The sequence below is a fragment of the Neospora caninum genome, chromosome XI (genome assembly GCF_000208865.1).
Source record: "Neospora caninum Liverpool complete genome, chromosome XI".
NCBI lineage: Eukaryota > Apicomplexa > Conoidasida > Eucoccidiorida > Sarcocystidae > Neospora > Neospora caninum.
In genome coordinates, this window is record NC_018397.1 from 2,127,547 (window position 1) to 2,148,401 (window position 20,855).

The 20,855-nt window shown below is 57.4% G+C and overlaps 1 protein-coding gene across 1 annotated transcript; it reads left to right on the top strand.

Moving 5' to 3' along the window:
- Positions 1–3,573: 3,573 nt before the first annotated feature.
- Positions 3,574–20,533, top strand: NCLIV_055680 (hypothetical protein; the record flags this gene model as incomplete). The annotated part of the gene is made up of 18 exons (XM_003885122.1): positions 3,574–8,080; positions 8,348–8,610; positions 8,809–9,008; positions 9,291–9,547; positions 10,294–10,817; positions 11,208–11,356; positions 11,771–11,837; positions 11,969–12,084; positions 12,778–12,874; positions 14,095–15,840; positions 16,209–16,265; positions 16,882–17,007; positions 17,306–17,667; positions 18,281–18,498; positions 18,790–19,178; positions 19,413–19,568; positions 19,829–20,105; positions 20,409–20,533. The coding sequence occupies 18 exons, from the start codon at positions 3,574–3,576 to the stop codon at positions 20,531–20,533; spliced, it is 9,636 nt and encodes a 3,211-aa protein (XP_003885171.1).
- Between the last annotated feature and the right edge of the window lie 322 nt (positions 20,534–20,855).

The following is a 20,855-nucleotide window of genomic DNA, read 5'->3' on the forward strand; positions in this document are numbered from 1 at the left end:
ATCGGAAACAAACTTTCGCCTCCACGACACCGGGGGCCCTTGCCCCTATGCAGGACACGCTTTCAGCGTTGTCAGTTGGCCTCGCCTGGTTTCCGCCCTCCTCGCAAAAACAAAAACAGACAGGATTTCCGTTACCGCGTGTCAAGAACGTTTTTTTAAGCGATCACAGAGGTTAATGCAAACTCGCTCTCTATCTGGAAAAAACTTGCATTACACGGAGGCTGCCGCGCACCCAGTAAAAAGTGTGTCGAGCCTCTTCACGGCGATTTTTTCACTTTCGTTCCGTCCTTGTCTTGGCGCTTTTGATTCTACCAGAGAACGGTGTCGTTCTTCGTGCCTCGGGTGGAGGCACAACTATCAAGTGATTGTCATTACCGACTATCCACAGGAACGGAGAACGCCTTAGACGAAGAAACGCTACAGCGGGTACCCACTGACAGCAGACGCCCCTTTATGTCTGTCTCAGCTGCTGGATCTGTTCTTTTCACTGTCGATGAAGGGCATTCTAGAGTTCTGCTCCTAAACTTGGGATGCAAAACCTACACCGTCACTCCAAAGCAGCAGAGGGATCTTTCGGGTAAACGACAAGTTTTTCCCGGTAGAATCGCGCCGCTTTTAAAGAAACCAGAGTCATGGCAACAAGCGAAGCCGCTTTTGGTAAGGTACTTCCTAACAGCAGCTTCCTCTGCGCACGACGAATAAGAGCGCGTGTCTTCTGCACTTTTCCTCGGAACTTTGAATGCATCTCCTCGTGACATTAACAGGGGTTTCCTCCTAGTCTAACAACGGGAGAGGGTTTTTCAAGCGGGAGAAAAATCTCCCGTCCGTTTTCAGTACACACAGGAACACCTCACAGAAGTGCGGAGCTGGAGGTTGAGCTCTGCCTTTGAGTTGCGCATTTTCGGAGATACACGCAGAAACTGGAGATGCCCCTTCCGCTTCTTCATGACACACAGATTCGGTGAAGCCTCGAGTTTTTCATGCTGCGTGTCGGGGTGGATCGGTGTTTTAGTGAATAGGACTCCCGGAACACCGGGAGTCATTCGGATTCAAACCCTCTTTCTACACTAGCAGTTGAGAAAGTTCTTTGAAACATGCCGTAGGAGTTAACGAGGTTACCGCTTGGGACTACCTAGGAAGCCACACTGTTAAAACCGCTTCATCCGCTAGAAAACACCATTCAAGAAAGATACGTATATACGGATGCCCCCGCTCTTCGCCCAGACGCCTTCTCGGTTGCCGAAGTTCCCTCCTTGGCGCTTCTTTTAACGCCTCCAAGAGGCGCGAGTGAATGCGTCTGTGATTTTTCAGAGCGCAGCTGCCGCAACGGACCAACGGGTACTGCCTCTCGTACGACTCCACGAAACTGGCCCCTGTCTCGCTTACCACCTTTCCCAGGGAACCCTGCAACGAACCACTTTTTTTTCGCGAGTGAAACTTCTGGGCAACGATCGAATGCCAATCAAGACACTGAGCACAGGACGACCTCCGCGTTCTGTCTCTGTGCAGGCATCGAGGAAACCAGGATTGTGTGGCAAGGGGTGACTCCAGGGAGCTCCTGCTGAAAGAGTGAGGTTGTCCCGGAGTCAGGCTCCGCCTGCTGATACGAAAAGCTGGGAACAACGTGTGTGTCTCGAGTATCTGCCTCTTGCTGAAGGCTCGTGTTGCGGCGGGGAGAACCGATCCTGCTGGGGATTCTGGGCTTCCCGGCAGACGCCTCGGTGATTTGAGAGAAGTGGATACGCGACACAGACCCGTCCACGCTTGTCTTCCCCAAAACCACCTCTGTCAGTGCACAAAAACAACTTAACGATGAAAAAAACTCGAGAGGAAAATCTGTCTCAACAACTTAACGATGAAAAAAGCTCGACGGGAAACTCTGTCTGAACTAAGCCGGTGTACTCTCTGTGCACTTTTTTGCATTGCCGGCAGCTGATTGCGCTGTGCGCTGCCCGCTCATTCCCGCGAGCCTGCTTTTCGAGGGAAACTGGAACTTGAGTGACTCTCTTCGTAGCTAGATTGTCTGCCGGGCTTCGCGGACCTCTCGGTCTTCAGAGAACCCTTCTTTTCCTCAGTGGACGGCAAAAACGCGTCTGTCCTGACTCATTCTCTGGCCTTTTCCCGCTTCGACTCCCGCGCTTCCAGCTTTTTCCGTCTGAGGTGCATGTACACCCGAAACACCGCCAACACAGCGCACAGTCGGACACGCCTTCGAATAGCGAATTAAGTTCTGCCACTGAGCGATATGAGACATGCCTTTCTCCTCACCCTCTTGCTCTTGTTTTCCGTTCCCTTCCCCAAAAACCTGGGTCTTCCGTTCCGTCTGCTCCCCTTCTCGTCCTCTCTCGCCATCCCTGTGGCGCGACTTCGTGAAAACACGGCGTCGACCTACACTCGAGAGCTGGCCGGCTCGTGCCTCTTTTCCCTGAGCGAGAAGGCACCTTTTCCCATCTTCCCGGAAAAAATTCACAGTCGTCTTTCCTCGGTAGCCTCTACAAAAACTGTGTCACGACAGGGCACAGTTTTGGACGTGCTTTTGACGGCTGTCAGTGTACGACAGAAAGTGATCTGCGTGCCGAGGCCGCTGGCGGGGAATCCTGGAAACTTCCCTGACGCAGATTATGCATGCACGCATTTATAGATTTTTATGCGTGCATCTCGCTCTGTGTGCGCTTGCTCACAAGCCGACATATCTGGACGCGAAGAAGGCTTGTCTCAATGCAAATTGAAGAGCCAAAACAGCAGCCATTCAGTAAGGACAAAGAGGGGGGGGACGCATCACCGAGCGAGGCGTAATCGCTTGTGTGACGCTACGGAGGGAAACAAACTACCAGGGGAGACCTTGAAAAAACCCTCACCTGTGTACACAAAGGAACGAGGTCTCTCTTCATCCCCAGCCAACAGTCTCCGAGAATACAGAAACCGAGTCTGGCGGGGACGCAGAGGCAGGTGGGCACAAAACGATGTACACCGCTGTGTCGTTTTGTGCTCTCCTGCCTGAGAAGATGGCCTGCGAATCATTGCCTCACAGCGACCTCGTTAGAGAGCTGGCAGCTTGCTTCTTGAGGCAACTTTATGTTTTCCTGTTCTCCTCCCGCCATGAGGCCACTGGAAGGTTGATTGCCTCCCGATAGGCGCTTTCGTCGACGGCCCTCGCATTTGTCCCTCATCTTCCTCACTCTCACTCCTTCCCCTTCGTTTTCTTATCTCCTGAGTTCTCTCTTTGTTTTCTCTCTGCCGGTGTGTTTGTGTGCTGGGTTGGCGTTCAGTTCGCCGTGCAGTGTTTGCATGCGCATCCTGTTTCCCTGGTTCTCTATCTCGTCTTTCTTCTTCACATCTCTTGCCTGGAATCGTCCGACGACCTGCATCTTTGCCAACCCCAAAAGAAAGCGAACACGCCCAGGCACATTCGAACTGACGTAGACCGTCCTTCTTCTGACGCGCTCTTTGTTTCTGTCTGCCGTACGTTTTCCCCCTGGCTCGCCGTCTTTTTTTTCTTCGCTTTTCCCTCGGGGTCCTTTCTCTGGATTGCTTTCCTCTGCATCTCCGCTGGACGCTTTCTCTGTGTTCAAAATGGCGTCTTCCGCGCCTCACCTGCATCCCTCGTCGGCTGCATCTTCTTCCCCGTCAGTTTCTTGCTCGCCGTGCTCGTCTCCCTCGCCGACAGCCGCGCGCCGCGGCTCTTCTGTGATTTGCTTGGAAAGCGACCAGCCGCTGCAGCCGCTGCTGCAGCTTCTCGAAGAGCAGAAGGGGGCGTCAAAGGTTCTCGAGCGTTTCTGTCAAGACATCGTTGCTGCGGAAAACGATTTAATTCATGCGTTGTCCAAGGCGAAAGCACTCGCTGGAGACAGCTGTGCGCCGTCTTCTCTCTCGCCCGCAGATGCGCGCAAACATCTTCAGGAGCTTCTGCTCTTCCACGAAAGCAAGAAACAGGGCGAGGGTCTGACGACGTCTTCGTCCTCTTCCACATCTTCTGCTTTCTCGTCTTCTTTCTCTTCTTTCTCCGCGTCTTCGCTCCCGTCTTCTTCTCCCTCGTCTTCCCCTTATCTTTCGGCTTCGTGGAATTCTTGGCCAGCCGGCAGGGAGAGAGAAGCGGAAACGCGGCCCACGGGGGACGACGGCTCCCTGTTCGGCGTTGCTGCTTCGTCTCTTCCTTCTTCACAGCCCGGCGAATCGCGGAAGAACACGAGAGAAGAAGATTCCAACGCGAGCACCCAGGCAGCCAGCGGGGATGCCGAAGCAGCCTCGCCTTCTCTCGCCCTTGAACTGTCTCCCGCGCCGTCTAGACCGCAATCGAATCCCTGCGGCCACCCGCTCGCGTCTTCCCCCAGCTCCACGCCCTCGTCATCATCTGTCGGGCTGCCGCCGTCGCCTTCTGCCTCGCGTTGCACTTCTCTTCCTGCCTTGTCGGCTCGACCTTCACCTCCCTTTTCTTGTCTCTCTTCTTCAGCTGCTCCCGCTTCCTCGCCTCCTCTGGAGAGCGCCTCGGCTCCAGGTGCTGCCGCCTCCGCGCCGCTCCCAGAGTGCGCTGCCGCTGTGCCCGGGGCGTTCGATGGGGAGTGCAGCCTGGAGGCGTACGCGCCGTGCGAAGAAGTTGTCACCCGTGTCGGTCGATCGCTTTTCTTTTTCGTCTGTGGCTGCCTACAGCACCACGCCGAGGCGCGCGCGTCGTTTGCGGCTCTCGGCAAAGCGGCCGCGCACCAGCACCTGTCTCTCCAAACCGAGAAAACCCGGCTCGACCAGCTGCTACCCAAGTTGACTGCGTCCTTCCGTCTCGCGCGGGAGAGAAAGACGCGCGCGTTCTCGAGGTACGAGAAGGCCGTCGCTGACGCTGAGGCGGCTGTGCTCATGCGAGAGCGGCTGAAAACGCAAAACCTAAACAGTGCATCAAGCAGCGCGTCGGCAGCTCCTACGTCTTCACCCTTTTGGTCCTTCTCCGCCTCCACGTCCTCTGCGACGGCTGCCGGCGGCCAAGGGCCAACCGTAGGGCGGCGCGACGGAGCGAACCACAGCCCACGGCCGGATGCTGCCGGCGCGAGCTCAGCCGCTGCGGCTCCGCTGCGCCTCGCGAGCGACTCAAAGAGTCGGGAGAAAAGCGGACCGGTCGCCGTGCTTCTCCCGCAGCTCCAGCGCCAGAATCAGCGCGCGGACCAGCTGTTTCAGGTGTACATACAGTCCAGACGGGAGTACGGGGCCGCCAGCGTAGCGGCGGCGAAGGCTGCGGAGTCTCTGCAGGCGGTGGTCGCGCACCTCTGGGCAGAGGAGCAGGAGTTTTTGGAGCGCGAGTTTCTGCGGAAACAAAAGGCGGGACTGGTCGGCGTGTTCCGCGCGCTGTCGCGGTTCGTCGACGCCGAAGAAAAAGCGGAAAGAGCGCTCGAAGCCGCCCTCGCGGAAGCCCAGAAGGAGCTGCTGCCAAGAGTCACCCGGTGCCTCGTTGGCGACCGCGAGAGCGCACGCTGCGCCGCCCGCGTCTTTGTCGACGGGACCTCTGGACCCGCCGAGGAACACGAGCGGGAAGAAGAGACTGAGAGAGATCCAGCATGCGACGACGGCCTGGAAGCCCGCGAAGACGACAAGACAGGTGCGTGGGAAACCGCACACAGGCGAGAGCCGAGAGACAGCGAGCCCCTACCTGCGGCGCCCGGCCAGATCACGCTCGAGACGGAGAAAGAAGGTGAACTGCAGGCGTTGACAGTCCAAGAGAAGGAAGAAAACGACTCGACCTGTGTCCCCGGAGACGGGGCTGCAGATTCGCTGGGAAGAGCCTCGCCTGCGGAGGCGAAGGCCTGCCGCCAGGCGCCCCGGCGCGGGCCTGACGAAGTCGCGGACACAGTCATTGGGAGTCGGAATAAGACGGGGGAAAGCGACGGGAGCAGGGCGGAGAGCGAGCGAGGACGGTCAGGCGAGAGAACTGCAGGTGCGTCAGCAGACCACGTGTTGTCGAGACCGAAAGAGCACAAGTGTCGAAAGCATAAAACGCAGAAATCGCGCGGCTGTCTATGTGTTTCCTCTCCAGGCGACGAGCTGGCCGCTGTGTTGGCGGAGTCCCGAGATCTGTGCGGGCGGCTTCGCGCGGTCCACCGCCGCCTGCAGGCGATGCGGGATGCTGTGCGTCTCCTCATGCAGGCCCTCTGCACGTACCACAGGGCGATTCTGTCCGCGAGCTGTCTCGCGTCTTCTCAGTCTTCGCCCTCCGTGCCTGTCGCGTCCTCGCCGGACGCGCCGCTCGCCCTCAGCGCATCTGCCTCGTCCACGCCTTCGCCCGGCGCGTCGCGAGCGCGGCGCGAAGAGAAGCCGCCCGCGGGTCAAGGCGGCTCTGGGGCGTTCGCGTCGTCCGCGGAAGCGGATCCGCTCCTCCTGGCGGGGTGCTGGCAGGTGCTCCAGACCTGTGTCGGTGAGGTTGCCGAGGTGAGCTACACGCTGCATACGTGCTGCGGGGAGTACCTTCTGCGGCTCTTGGACGAGAGCCTGGCGCAGCAACAGACCATGATTCGCAAGCTCGCATCTGCAGAAGGCGACATGCTGCGGCTCCTCAGCGCCTCGCGCGCAGCGAAGGCGGAAACGCTGAACCAAATCGCAAAAGACAGAGCGAGTCTTCTGCTGACACCCACTTCCGAAGACGCAGGGAAAAACTCGAGACGAACCAGTGGATCAGACAGCGAACACAGCTCGAGCCGCTCTGCGACCTCTTCAACTTCTTCCTCAAGTTCTTCGATTTCCTCCAGTTCTTCGATTTCCTCCAGTTCTTCGAATTCCTCCAGTTCTGTCTCGAGTGCAGAGCCTGTGCGCGAAGAGGCGAGCGGAGCGGTCCCCGCTGGTTCGCTGCCTTCTGTTCAGGCTTCGCCGGGTGCGTCGCCTGAAGAGGCTGCGCGCTCGAGTGCGTCGCTGGAGTTGCTGCAGGAGTTGACTGGCCGCGTGACAGACCAGGAGGTGATTGCGGCGGGGCGGCTGAAGAAGCTCTTGAAGACAGTCTGTGCGGGCGAGGCGCAGCGATGCAGTCTCCTCCTTCTGCAGGCGAAGGCAGTGCACCAGACGAGCATTGAGGCGGTGTCTGTAGCGGCTGCGGAGTGCCGGGCGGCCAGTCAACTGGTGGAGCGTGCGCGCGAGAGACCGGCATTCATTCGGTGGCTGACCGAGGTATTTCCCGTCGTCGAACGGAGCGTTCTTCGCGGGCTCGAGGGCAAAAGAGAGAGAAGAGAGCGGAGACGCGAGGGCGAGTGGAGGAGACTCAAGTCCCGGGACGAAGACGCAAAGGCCAAGACGCGGAGCGACGGCAGCCGACTGAGCCTCAGCGCGGCCGGAGACCGCGGAGAGAGGCCGAGGAGCGAGGACGCGGCAGGGGCGGAAGGACGACTCCCAGACAGCGCGGCAGTTGGAGAGAGAGAGAAGGAACACCCCGCGGATCGGGCTGCAGAGAGTGAGGAAGGGACCAGGAAGGCGCCGGAGGTCGAGGACATCCGGTGTTCAGAAGGCGCGGAGAACGAGGAGAAGGACAAGGCATCGGTCCCAGGCCCGCAGGCGTCTCTCTCTCTGCAGACCTCGGCGAGCACCATGGCTTCGATGACAGAGCCAAAGGCGTTGGCGACCGGGGTATCTTTGTCACACTTGGACGTCGCGCCGGGGACCGGAGAACAGCACATTTCCGGCGTTTTGACCCGAAAGGGCCGAGGTGTCGAGCCGCCTGCGTCGCCTGCATCGCTCCCGTCTTCTCCCTTTGGCTCGGAACTGACGTCTGTCGACTTGGCTTCTTCCGCTCCGTCTTCCCCCGGATTCGCCAGGCGAGGGGCCAGGGAAGGTGCGGGTCTCGCCGCGGGACGCCGCGCGAGGTCGCGCTCGCTCTCGGAAGAGTCTCTGGCCGACTTCTCGCCTTTGTCCATCTCGGCGGCTTCGCCAGCGTCGCCCGCGAGGCGGTCGCAGACTGGCAGCGACTGGGTGGGGCGCGACAGGCGAGGCGAGCCGCGGAAGGAGAGGCGCGGCGGGAGAGGAGACGGCAGGCGAGAGAGAGACCAGCGACGAGAACTCGAGAGACAGCCGACTGCCCTGGCGGCTGCGGAGCGAATGAAGCGCGTCGAGCAGACGGGTGAGCGCGGGAGCGAGGAGAACGGGAGCGCGCGCAGGAGACCGCGAACGCAGAGTCAGGGGACAAGCGAGACGGAACGCACGAAACACGAGTATCTGGAGCTTCAATTTTTGAGGGGGGAGAGACAAAGACTACGAGTGATAGAGAGAGAATACGAGCGAGAGGGAAACGGATAGTGCTTACAGAGGAACCCTGAGCCACGTTTTCTCCGATGTTTTTGCGATGTCTCCGTTTCCGCCTTTTGTGTTTCTCCCTGTGTTCCCCCAGCCCTCTGGTGGCGCGAGGTGGTTCAAATTTCCTCTCCGTTGTCTCCGGCCGCTTCGCTCGGGTCGTCGCTCTCCGTGAACGGGCCTTCCGAGACGCCTGCGCCGCGTGCAGTCTCTGCAGAAGCCAGGAAAGCGACTTGCGAGAGTAGAGGCCGCGGAGAGGGCGGCGACAAGCCTCGCGAGCAGGTGAAGACGGCCGAGGAGTTCGAGCGAGAGCTGCCGGTCTCCGCCGTCATGGCTCTGGAAGAAGGCTCAATCAAGCTAGTGAGGAGGCGGGTTGCATAAACCGATGCTTCACTTGCGGCAACAAGGCAGAAACGTGCGACTTTTTTTAGTGTCTGCTGGGGAAAAGACGAAGGCGCGTGTGGGTGAGCGGCGTCCGTTTTCCGCGACTGGACGCACTTCTCCGCTCTCGGCGAAAGAGGAGAGGTGCGTGTCGGCCTTGCGTGTGTCGCTTGTCAGGAATGCGCTGCGCTCTGCGACTTTGACGGCTCCGAGTTCGACGCCCTCACCGCGTCGTCCTTCTCCTCCGCCGTTTCAAGACTCGGACCCAATCGCGCCTTCTTCTTTCGGCGCGGAGACATCCTCCGCGTCACAGTCCCTGTCGGGCCGCTGTGGGAAGGCCTCGACCCTCGCGGAGTCGCAGGCGTCTTCCCTGCTAGGTGAGCTGTGCGGCCGTCTTGCGTGAATTTCAGACAACTTGCGAGGCGCGGCCTCTCTGTCTCTGCACGCTCCTTCGACAGACGTGCGCACGCAGGTCGACATTCACATATCCTTCCTTCTTGTTCTCGTCTCTTTCTCTCTCAGTTCTTGCGTTTCGTCGCTCTCTTCGTTTCTGCCTTCTTTTCTCCCTTCTTCACTGTCGTTTCCGCTCTGCGTACGTAGTTAGTGCCGCAACTGCATGCATCTCTTTCGCGTTTTTCGTCTCGCTTTCGCGCTCTCAGCTGCGTCTTCGTCCCGGCAGACAGCGTCTGGGCGACTCGGCCGGCGATCCAGGAGAAAGACCGGGGCTCCTTGGAGCGCCTGGTCCTGGATTTCTTCTCTGCTCGAGGGTCCAGCACGACGGCCTCTTCTGCCTCTCCGCTCCTCCACGCGACGACCAAAGGCGCTTCCCGCGCTGCTGGAAAGTCGAAGGAAGGCGAGGAGACAGATGAACGGTCTGAGGACACCAGTCTGACCACCAGCGAGGGACAAGCAGCAGGTGAGAGAGCGGGTCGGGCCAGCGCGGCACACCCGCCTTTTTTGTCCCCTTGTTGGTGAAAGTGCCGTGGAAAGAACGTGCATCGCCCGATCGAGCGCCCTCTTTCCAGGTGTCGAGGAACCAGGAAACCGGAAACGGAGACGTTCGTCGAATGGCGAACGGTGAACGTAAAACCAGACGGAACGGGTTTTCTTGAGTCCTGCGCTCCGGGACGAAGACGAAACCGCGGCGCACTGGGGAGGAGACATCGTCGCGAGAGCGCCCGTTCCCTTTCCCGGATGTGTCTGCGTCGGATGTCTGTACACTCTGGCTCTCGTCCCGAGACGAAAGTGGCTCGGGGCGTCGAGGCGAACGCGCGTGTGCGCCTCCACATCCCGCAGGAACACCAGAAGAGCGCTTCCTCGCGGGAGAGGAGGGCGGTCACTGCGGAAGGCTTGGCAGAGTTGCGGCATTTCTCCTCGCACCTCTGCATCCTCGGCTTCGTTTTGCTTCTGGCTCCCCGCTTGCCCCGACGTTGGACGGCTCGCGTCTCGTCGTCCACGAGTGTTTTCTCTCTTCCTTCGCTTCCTTTCTCTTGAGCTGCGTTTCCACCCTAGGCCGTGTCCTTCCCCGCGTGCGTGCGACTCCGCCCTGGGGCCTTCCCTGTCGGTTCTCCGCGTGCACCTCATTTGAGACCCTTTTCGGTACTCCGCCCGGTCTCTCACTCGTTCTGTTGAGCCTGTGCCGATCCCTGGTCTTGTGCGCAGCTCTTCCTGTTTTTCCAGATCGAGCGCCGCTCCTCACTGCGACGGGAACTCCCGAGGGCGAGCCTGCCACGGAGGGGCCCGAGGAAGCGGGGCCTTCCGCTGAGCGTCGACGCTCGTCGTCCTGCCGTGTACCCCCGCCGTGCTTCAAACCCACCGGCCGCATTCAGCCGCAGCGGAGGCGCGGGCGGAGAGGCGACAGCGACAGTGGCAAGGACGCGAGTTCGTCGGGCGTGGAAATCGCGGAAGGACAAAGTCAGAAGGAAGAGGGAGGGGGTGGAGGACGAGTGGAAGAGGGGATGGAGCAGATGGAAACGCAGGAAGACGTGGAGCTTGACGCGCAGGCTGAGAGGAAAGCAAGAGAGAGAGCGGAAGATCGCAACAGACTTGTGTTTCGGAAGGGGTTCAGCGAAGGCGACTCTCTCGGCAGAGAACACAGAGCTGACGCCGCGGTTCTCCCAGGCCGCGCTCCCGGCGAACAAGGCGCAGAGAGAGACTCCAGGGATACCGGCGGCGACTCGCGACAGGTGAGTAAAAAACCGCAGAGGAAAACGAGAGAAGGAAGGGGAGGGGCGAGGAGAGAGGAGAGACCAAAAGAGTTCTCTAATGGTACTAGGAAATAGGAGATCGCGTCAGTTCTTGGGAAAACGACTTCCAACCCCCAATATAGATTGGTACAAAGAGGCTGGGACGTGGAACAGAGTCGAGGTGACAAGGTGCTCAACGGGAAGAGTTCCGAGAGGCTGGTTTCAGGGGGGCGGTGGGGGGAAGAGGGGTGAGGGGATGCCGCTCTTGACGTCTTTTTCGTGGGGGGTGCTTTTCGCTTCGCTTTCCCGGTGTCGTGCCTTTCCAACTTGCTCCTCGTGTCGCCATCTGTTCTGCCTCGGTGAGGGCTGTCTTTTGCGGGTGTTTCCCAGATCAGCCGAGCTGAAAGCGCGGCGAACTTCTGGTCCCGAGACGGCTTCGAGCCCCGCCCGAAAGGAGACTCCACCGCTGCAGCCGCCGCCGCTGTCGCTGCCTCGCTCAGCAGCTACGACCGCATGCAGCAAGAAGAATTCCGACAGAGGTGACCGAGCACAGAAGAATGATCTTTTCAGAGCCACCGATACAGAGATCCGTGGTGTGATGACGTCAGAAAAAAATCAGAAGAACAACTAGAAATAAGAGCTGTTCTGTAGACATATATATATATATATATAGACACACTTGTCTTGAACCAGGGAGGAACGCAGTCCGAATCATTTGCTTACAGAAACATTATCATTTCTTCACAAGTACGTAGGTCCTCCGTAAATATATATATATAGATATATGTATTCTAATCTTGTTTAGGAGGTTTCTGACAATATGCATGCCGATGCGCGTGCATCTGGAGAGCGGACCATGTGTCTTTTATCGTACAGAGTTAGCGCGTATCGCCTTTGCTTTTGTGTTTCTGTTTTCCAGTCCAAGATTCCTTTTCTCTGTGGGCTTTTTTCAGATTTGGAATCGCGGAGTTCGTCTTGCAGTCGTACAGCTGCGCACTGTCCAGGCGCATTCTTCTGCAAGTGAGTGAACCCGTTCAACGCCCCACAGTGTCTCCATGGTTGCCCCCCTCAGCTGTCTAGGCACCTCCGCGCGCATGCACGCACTGTGCATGCACGCGCGCTTTATTGCTGTCCTCGTTTTCGGTCTTCAGGGCAGGCTGTATGTGACGCAGAACACTCTCGCATTCTTCTCCTTCTTCAACGAAACCACCATCTTTGGTCTCGAGACCGTCCTCGTCATGAAGATGCAAGACATTGTCGCAATCAGGTGAATTCAAACGCTAGTTCTTCTCCATATATATATATATATATATATATTCATGGATGTCTATGCATAGCTCCATGCCAGTCTGTAAATACGGACAGGTGTTCTCGTAGAGGAATATGTCTGGGTACTTATGAGGACGCGTTTCCCTGTACTCCGTGCCTGCTCAACTCACTTTTCACGAGAAATCGGTGCACACTGATGCAACGCGGATGCACACAAACGTCTATTTGCAGGCACATCTGTGGATCTCTCTCAAATCTCCATATATATATATATATATATATATACAAATATATATATATATATATATACATACATACATACAAATATATATGTATACACATATGTGCATATATATATATATATATATATATATATATATGTATTTCTGTATATCGTTAGATATGTCTCTGTCTCTAGACGGAGATATGGCTTGTGGGGCTGTCTCTGGGGTTCTCAGTGTTTTTCTGTATTTATGAGGAGAAATGTGCGCGGAGACGCACTGTTCGTAGATACATGCATAAACATAGATATTCTTACGTATGTTTGTCTATATATACATATATATGTTGTCGTTCTATATATGCCTGTATCCACGTGGATGTATCAAGCGTACACGTGCCGCCAGGGGGGACTTCTTTGTGCGTTTCTTTGAATGCCTTGAACTGAATTCTGAGTCTGGGGTCTTTCCAGAAAGAAAGTGAATGCGTTCTTCTTCGACAATTCCATCGAGATCGAATTGACTGGTGACCGTCGGCACTTCTTCGCGACTTTCCTCAACCGCGACAAGGTACGGCTCTTTCCAAGTGCATGCATCCTTGCGTGTGTAGGGGAATCATGAGTCCGCAGTTATCTTCACAACTCCCTTTCTCTGTCCGTCACTCCCGTTCTCTGTCTTATCTTCAACGGAATCTTCGTCAAAGTTTCCATTCGTTCTGTCTCCTGCCTCGATCACGGAGGCCTGCACAGTTTTGTCTTTCTCTAGTCTCTTCTTCTGTCGCTCTCCGGTTCGTTTCTGTTCGTTTTGGATGAAGATAAAAAAATGAAGGCTCGCCTACTCTTGCGGTCTTGGATTATGCTGGGCTCTCTCTGTCACGCTCTTTCGCCTCTCTTTTCGCACTGCCACGCGTTGCCGGTTTTTTTTCCCCGGCCCTCGGATTTCCTCTGCCCCCTTCTGTGTACCGGATTTCGCCTTTCTCTCCTCTGTCTCCTCGCTTTTTTTGGTGTGTCTCCTCGCCTTTTTGGTGTGTCTTCTCGCTTGTGTCTCCTCGCCTTTTTGGTGTGTCTTCTCGCTTGTGTCTCCTCGCCCTTTTGGTGTGTTTGTTTCGCTCTTTCTGCGTTGTGGCTGAGTCGAAAATCTCGCAAAGAAGGGAAGATCCCGAAAGTGGAAGGGGGGTGGCGAAGGAGAAAGTACGACAGAGAGAACAGAGAGGGGGAGAAGGAGAGGGGCAGCCGTGCTCTCTTCCGTAATCTCGACAGAGAGAAGCCGAAAAGGACGAGACTGAATCCAGGCGTAGGGATTCGGCCCCTCTCTCGACGACGCCCATTGAGTCGCCTCTTGCCTTCGTGGACTTCCCTCACTATTTTTGGGGCTGCATGCTCACCCGGCCCCACTACGGAAAGCCCCAAAGCCGAGGGCCCCGCAAAAGCTCGCCATCCTCCGTATCTCGCGTCTCCTCTCTTTTCTCTTCCTCCGCTTTCTCTTCTCGCAAAAATGTGCGAGACCAAATCTCCCTGACTATCTTCGAAGCTCCGCTGTGGGGTGGAGGGTTCGTAGGAGGACGTTTACTGTCCCCGCGGCTCCACGCGTTTCCGCAACACACGTAGACACACCAACCGCATTACCCTCGTCTCTCTTCTCTCCGTTTCACGGCGCACTTTCGCACGCGTCTGTATTATGGAAGACACACTTGTGGATCCATCCGCTCGCCTGTAGTCATATATATGTATATATATATATATATATATTTATGTGTGTATGTATAGTCGGGGATACACGTCTGTGTGCAGGCCATACCTGGATGTCGGCGCATGCGTAAATGCCTAGATCGAACAAGTGGCTGTGCATTTTCGTCTGTTCAATGCCCTATTCGTTTTCCGTTCCGGTCTCTGTCCTCGCGCATTTTCCCCCGTAAACCTCTAATGTGGGGAAGTGACGGGGCGAAGATGGGCGAGGCCTCCACCGCGGAGGTTCTCGAAGGGCGGGAGGCTTCTTTTCTTTTTTCTCCCCGTGTTGATCGAGAGCCTGCGTCTACCTCTCTGAGAACCTACACTCTGCCCCGTCTCTCCTCGTCTCCGGAACGGGGCTCTTCGCGTGTTCTTGTCCCAGAGAACCGCGTCAACAGCGAAAACGTCGGAAACGATCGCCCTCAAGTCCGGACGCAGCTGCCTCATCCCTCCTCTTCGCCCCACGCGTGCTCTTCCCTTTCGCCTTCTCTGCTGCGTTCTTTGTCCCTCTCTTCTCTCTCCTCTCGCGCCTCTCCAGACACCGGAGAAGCCGTCGCTCTGGCGGCGATGAAGGCACGAGCTGCGATCGCTGCCGCCCGACGCGCCCGTGAAGAAATGATTGCTCGATCTTCTTCTTCTTTGGCGCCTGCGGGTGGCTGTTTAAGAGCGGCGGACGAAGCATGGCGACTGTCGAGTTCAGGCACTCTGGGGACGCGCCTGGCGAAACGTCTGCTCTACCAGTCTGCCGGAGAGAGGGAACAGCCCGGGAGAAGAAGCGGAGACAGTCCACGACAGAGACGGCAAGGGGGAGAGGCGCACGCGACGGAGACCGGGCCGGAGGGGGCCGCTGAGGGAGTAGCGGGGCGAACGGAGAGCAGAGGCGCGAGGGAGAGGGAGAGGGAGGAGACGCCCTCGGAAAAAACGGACGGCGCACGGCGCCCAACAAGAGCCCCTGCCGTGGTGGGGAAGGAACAGGAAGGTGGAAGAGTTGAGGGAGTTGAGGGAGGGAAGGGAGACGACACGAGATCGGAGGAAGGCGCGAGAGGAGAAACGGCACAGCAGGAGAGTGACGGAGATCCAGAATATCGGAAAGAGACGTGCCCAGATCTGGATTCGCACGCGAGCGTGCACGGGCACGGAGTTACCTGGCGACAGACTCTCAAGTTCCCGGGTGTCGTCTCTCGAGTCGGCGTCGCGCTTCCCTTTCCCGATGTCTCCTCGTTTCCGTCGGTCTTGAACAGCATTGGAAAAGCAGCAGACGGGTTCCCTGCGGCCTCGCATCCAGCTCGGGCTGTCCGCCGCGACGCCGATGGCAATGAGACGAGAGAGACACCGTCTGTGCCGCTCTCGCCTTCCAGGGATGCTGCCTTGCCGCTTCGCTGCCCGTGCCCCGCTTCATCTGTCCCTTTGGGGGCGGGGCCTCGGAGGTCTCGCCTGCCATCTCTGCATGCGTTCTTGCGCGCGCTCTTGGAGAGACATCTCAAAGGGAAGGGAAACGGGGAGGTTTTCTGCCGCTCTGAACTTGCGGCTGAAAACGAGACAAGTGGAAAAGAATCTTTCGCGAAGAGAGGCTACAGAGAAGACAAGCCGCTTCGCGGCTGTGGTGGGGCGAGCGCGAAGGCCGCGCTCGAAGGGCGGGAGGAGACACAGGAGACAGATATCCAGTTAGGAGCCCGACGCGGTCGTGGGGGTCAGGCAGCAGGAAGCGACGGGAGAGAGCAGGCGGATGGGCTTTCAGCCCAGAACGAAGAAACGAAGTGCGGGGAACCCTCCGCGAACAAACAAAGGACGGAAGAACCAGATGCAGACGTGAGGGGAGACACCTAAAGGGGGGACAGGAAGGCGGCGCGGGAGGCGATTTCAGGCGGATGAAAAAGAGAGAAAGGACCGAGCAGTTTCAAGACACAGGCGGCCGCTGGAGACCTTGTGTCCTCTTCGTTTGCGCGTTTGGTGCATGCGGTCGCGTGATGCGTTGTTCCGTGAGGAAGGCTCGAAACGGGTCTGGGCAGACGGGCACTTTTCTGAGCAGTCTTCTTTCTGTCGCCCTCTCGTCGTTTCCGTTAGCCCCTGGGCCTCTTCCAGCCGCTCTCTTTTTCTTTTCAAGCGCCGTTCGTTTCTTCGCGGAGTCAGAGATTTCTTCTGAGTTTGCAACCTGTCTCTCGGTGTGTCTCTTTCAGGCATTTGACTTCATTCTCGCGCTGTGGGAAATCCACAAACGCATGATCGAGCACGGGGTGGGCGCAAAACCTCGAGAGCGTTCAAAAAAAGGACTCCCTTCATAATCAAATAAACGAATACATTTGTGCACTCACGTTTGTCCATATATATATATATATATATATATATGTATATCAGATTTTACATATCTGCAGATGCATCGATGTATACATTTCATCTGTCTGTTTCTCGATCTGTTTTGTGTGCCTATTTAAATGTGAGTGGAGTATCCCCGTCGTCAAAATCGTCACAGCTGATGCCGCGTGGCGTGCATGCAGTTGAGCACATGCCGAGTGAGATCTGTGAACTGCTCTTTCCGTGGGCCGGGACGCTCCTGCAGAGCCTCGCGGTCTTCGAGGCCCAGGGTGGTGATTTCTCGCCAATGCATGCACTCGCGTTTTCTGCAAACATCAATGCTTGTGCTCCGCGTAGGCTTGTGCTAAAGTAGTCTTTGTGGAAGGCATATATAAATACGCATAGATGTATCTGTTTCTTTTCACCTGTATCTCTAGAAATCTCTGTATGTATATGTTGACGTGCGTATGGTTATGCATCCATGGCTGGGTTACAGAGCTTCGTTTGGCTCTGGCGTGTGTATATTGGAAGCGTTTGCAATTGTGTCTCTCTATTCAGAATCGAGGCATGATCGAATCTTCTCTGTACGGTGAAGCTGCGAACGAGGAGGGGGGCCTTTGCGAAGAATCGCCCGCGCCCGAGAAGCGCTCAGCGGCGCCTCGGCGTCGCTTCATCGCGGTCAAAGTAAGTTGAAGGCCCGTGGAAATCCATTCGCCTTTGCTCCGGTTCTTATTGTCTACGCATGTGTCTTCATATTTATCATGTAATGATGCACCCTACACCTGTCCAGCATGTGCCTCTCTCTGCCTCTCAGCCGGCTTCCCACTTGCTTTCCCGCTGAACTCTTTCCTGTTTTCTCGCTTTTTCCTCCTCGCTTTCCTCTTCGTTCTCCTTTTTCCACTCTCTTTCCGTCTCCACGGCTGCGCCTCGTGGTCTGCTCAACTCACCCCTCGCGTTCCCCGTCCTCATCTGTTGGTTCTAGGCTGAGACCGCGGCTCCGTTTCCCTCCGACTGCGCGGCAGCGGATCGGCTTATAGACGAGGTGAAGGAGGCACTGGCAAAGAGAGGAGCGAGGCGCCAGGCCGGCGTCTCACGCGAGGGCGAGGGCGACGGCGAGGCAGGCGAAGCTGATCGGCAAAGAGAAGCGAGAGGCGACCAGGCCTGCAGCGAAGAACGGGAGAAAGAGAAAGTGAAGGAAGAGCCAGGCGATCCAGACGAGCGGCAGCCGTGCCCGTCGGCGCCTCTCCGGACGGTTGTCCCGGGGGAAAAGTACAACCTAAATCTCGGCGACGTGCTCCACATCCTCTTCGAGGATCTCGACAACCCGAAAAACCCTTTTTTCCGGTGAGGACATACAGAGGCGAGGGGGGGACAGGACACTCGGCGCAGAAGAGCGCGAGACAGAGAGTGGCAGAGAAAAAAGGGAGAGGCAGAGAGAGACACACAGAGAGCGACAGGTCGCCGTCACCAGGAGAGAAGAGACAAAGAACGGGTGGGGGAAAGAGGGCGTCTAGCGTTCGTGAGCGGGAGAACAGACAAGACGGAGAGGGTGTGGACCACAGCGAGATACGATGGAACGGAGGAAGCATAGCAGTGCACACTGATGCGCAGGGAGAAACACAAGCAAGAACACCCGAGAGGGTGAGGGGAAAAAACGCCGCATTCTTGAGACCTCGTGCGAAGGGAAAAACGCTCCACCTCTCACTCCCTTTGCGAGGATCGTTTCACTGCCTCGCGTTTCCACGCGGTTCGTCTCTGGCCAGCATCGCGCTTCGCTTCATCCTTTCCGTTCCCGTCTTTCTGGGCGCTTGTCGCCCGTGTTTTTCCTGCATATCAACAGCCCTCAATCGGGCTTCTCTCCGCACGTGGTTCTTTCCCTTCTTGTTCCCCTCTCTTCCACTCTCTGTTCTATTCGCTTGGCTCTTTGCGACGCCAAAAACCTTCTCTTTCTTTGCAGCGCGATGGAGGCTCAGCAGGCGTCGATGAAGCCGCCGTTCCCGGTGTGGACGCCGGCCCTTCCCTTCGCTTCGCGGGCTGTCTCCAGCGGCGGGAAAGGCGAGAATCCGGAAAACGCAAAGCCGGAAAAGGAGGACGAACAGACGAGAAAGGATGAGGAAGTGTTTATGGACTTGACGCGGAGACGGCCGCAGAGACAGCTCACCTACGAGATGAGCTGTACGTGCAGTGCAGGGAACGTAGAAAACCGAGCGAATACAAGACAGCACGGGTTTTTCAGGGTAGTGCTTGCTACGCGCAGTAGGTAGACGCCGTATTAGAATCTCGGCGGGCCGTATGTTTCTTGAGAGAGACGGCGAGAGCGCGAAAAACGGACACAGCGGGGAACGGCGAGAACGAGAGAGAAAAGGGACGTGTACGTTATAGGTCGGACTCCATACCTCTCTGGATAAGCGAGATTAGGATGAAGCGCTGGAGGGGCAATGGATACCGATTTGTTTCTGTTTTCAGTGCCTGTGACGACGCTGAATCGCCTGCTGGGTCTTCCTTCGCGAGGCGAGCTGGAGGAGCGGTACACGGGGTTTGTCCTCTCCGACTCCAGCGTGGTGGTCCAGAAAGACGCGTTTGTGCGGGGGCTTCCTCTCTCCGACTGCTTCTTCACTCGCGTCCGGTATCGCCTCTCAGCTCTCAACGCGGCTGCGCGGGGTATCTTCTCTTTCGAGCGACTGAGGGAAGCCGCAGACAGCGGCGAGAAGGAAGGGAGGCAGAGTGGAGAGGAAGGCGACAGAGAAGAGGGCGGAAGGGGAAAAGGCGGACAACGAGACAACGAAGTGGAGATGCCGGAGACGCAACTCGATTTCGAGTACGAAGTCGTCTTCGTCAAGAGCACGTTTCTCCAGGTAACGAGGTCCCACAGCTTCTCGCTCTTCTCATGTCTCTCTTTGTCTCCCACTGTTATTAACCTCTCTCTCTGCCTGTCTGTCGTTAGTTCTTTCTCGGTGTGCCTCTTCTTTTTCCGTGTCTGTCGCCTCGTCTTTCTCGGCGTTTCTGTCTCCCTGGCTGCTTGCGGCGGGGAAACCGACGACACGATCAGAGCTGGGGCATGCGTTTGTGGATGTGCGCGTGTTCGACAGGGGAAGATCACGTCGCAGGGCGAGGCACAAGTTGTTGAGGCTCTGAATCAGTTTCTTCAGTTCAGTCGCGAGGCTCTGCAGGCGGCGACTGAGGCCGCGGAAGAAGGTCGTTTGCGCGGCGAAGGCAAGCAGGCTGAATCCGTCAAGGCCTCCCGAGTAAGGCGGCGAAAAACAGAGGCTGAACGCCTAAACCCTGGAGACCCGCAAGAAAAGGGGGGGCAGAGAGGGGGGCGACAGGACGGCACGCACAAGAAGAAACAGGAAGGATGCGACAAAAAAGGCGCGACTCGCGCGAGCGGAGGAAACGGAGCGAAACGGGCAAAGAGAGGGAAGAACCGTGTATCACGTGGTGTTGAGGCCTGCGTGAATTTCCCCATCTCAAGGAGTTTTTATGCGCTCTCGTGTGTCCTTCTCAGGAGTCAAATGGCATTCTTCCACCTGACGCGTCGGCTCCTAGCGCGCATTCTGGCTGTGCAACTCTCGCAGACGCGCGGACGCGCCGTCGCCTGCAACTGCTCGTCTCGTGTGCGCCCGGGTCTCTGTTGTCTCCTCTTTCTTCGCCGTCCTTCGCTCGCGCGCGGGAACGAGGCTCCGCGTACTGGGCAGACTTTTGGCAGATCCTGCTGAATATCTGCAGCCTCTCTTCGCTGCTCCGCTTGGCTTCGCGCCTCGTCCCCTCCACACTCTGCGAAGGTGAGGACGCGAGAGACACTCGCGGGTTTGGAACAAGTCCGAAGAAAGAAAGACCCGGGAAGAGGGGGCGAGCACGCCCTCCGCGAGAACAAAGCCGAGAAGGGGGGAAATGCGTCTGACACGTGCAGCTGTTGCAGCGAAGACAACAAACGGAAGGGATAGCGAGGAGAGACCGGAGAATAGCACGAATGTTTTGAGTAAGACAGGAAGCAGCAACGCTCCTGCGATCGAGAGATGGAGAGTCTGTCGCGTTGTTTCTGACGCTTGTACCGTCCCCATTCGCGCAAATTCTCGTGCTTTCAGGCCTCCTTCTCCTCTTGGTTTGCCTGCTCTTCTGGAGGGTCATCGCCCTCGAGAACTGCCTTCAAGCGGGCCTTTCTGCGGAGACGGAAACGCCGCCTCCGCTGCTCCACGAAGGCGCCTTGTGACAGCAAGAGAACGCATGCAGGCGGCGCGAAACGCTCCACAGAGACCCGCACGTCTTCGCGCCGGACTCAAAGACGCGACGGCGCCGAGACAGTTCTGGAGACTCCGGACACGAGGCGCTGACCAGGAACCAGGTTTCTGCGGGGAAAACGGTCGCCTGTCCGGCCTAGACACTGAAACCCTCGCGCACGCGCCTGTGTACGCGTAACTGTCAGCGGTGCATGCTCGTAGGTATAGGTAGACACGGATAGGTACCAGAGCGGTCGACTTAGTCATACGGGCACTCGCCTGTATATTTCTCGGTTTCGTCCACAGAGACGATGT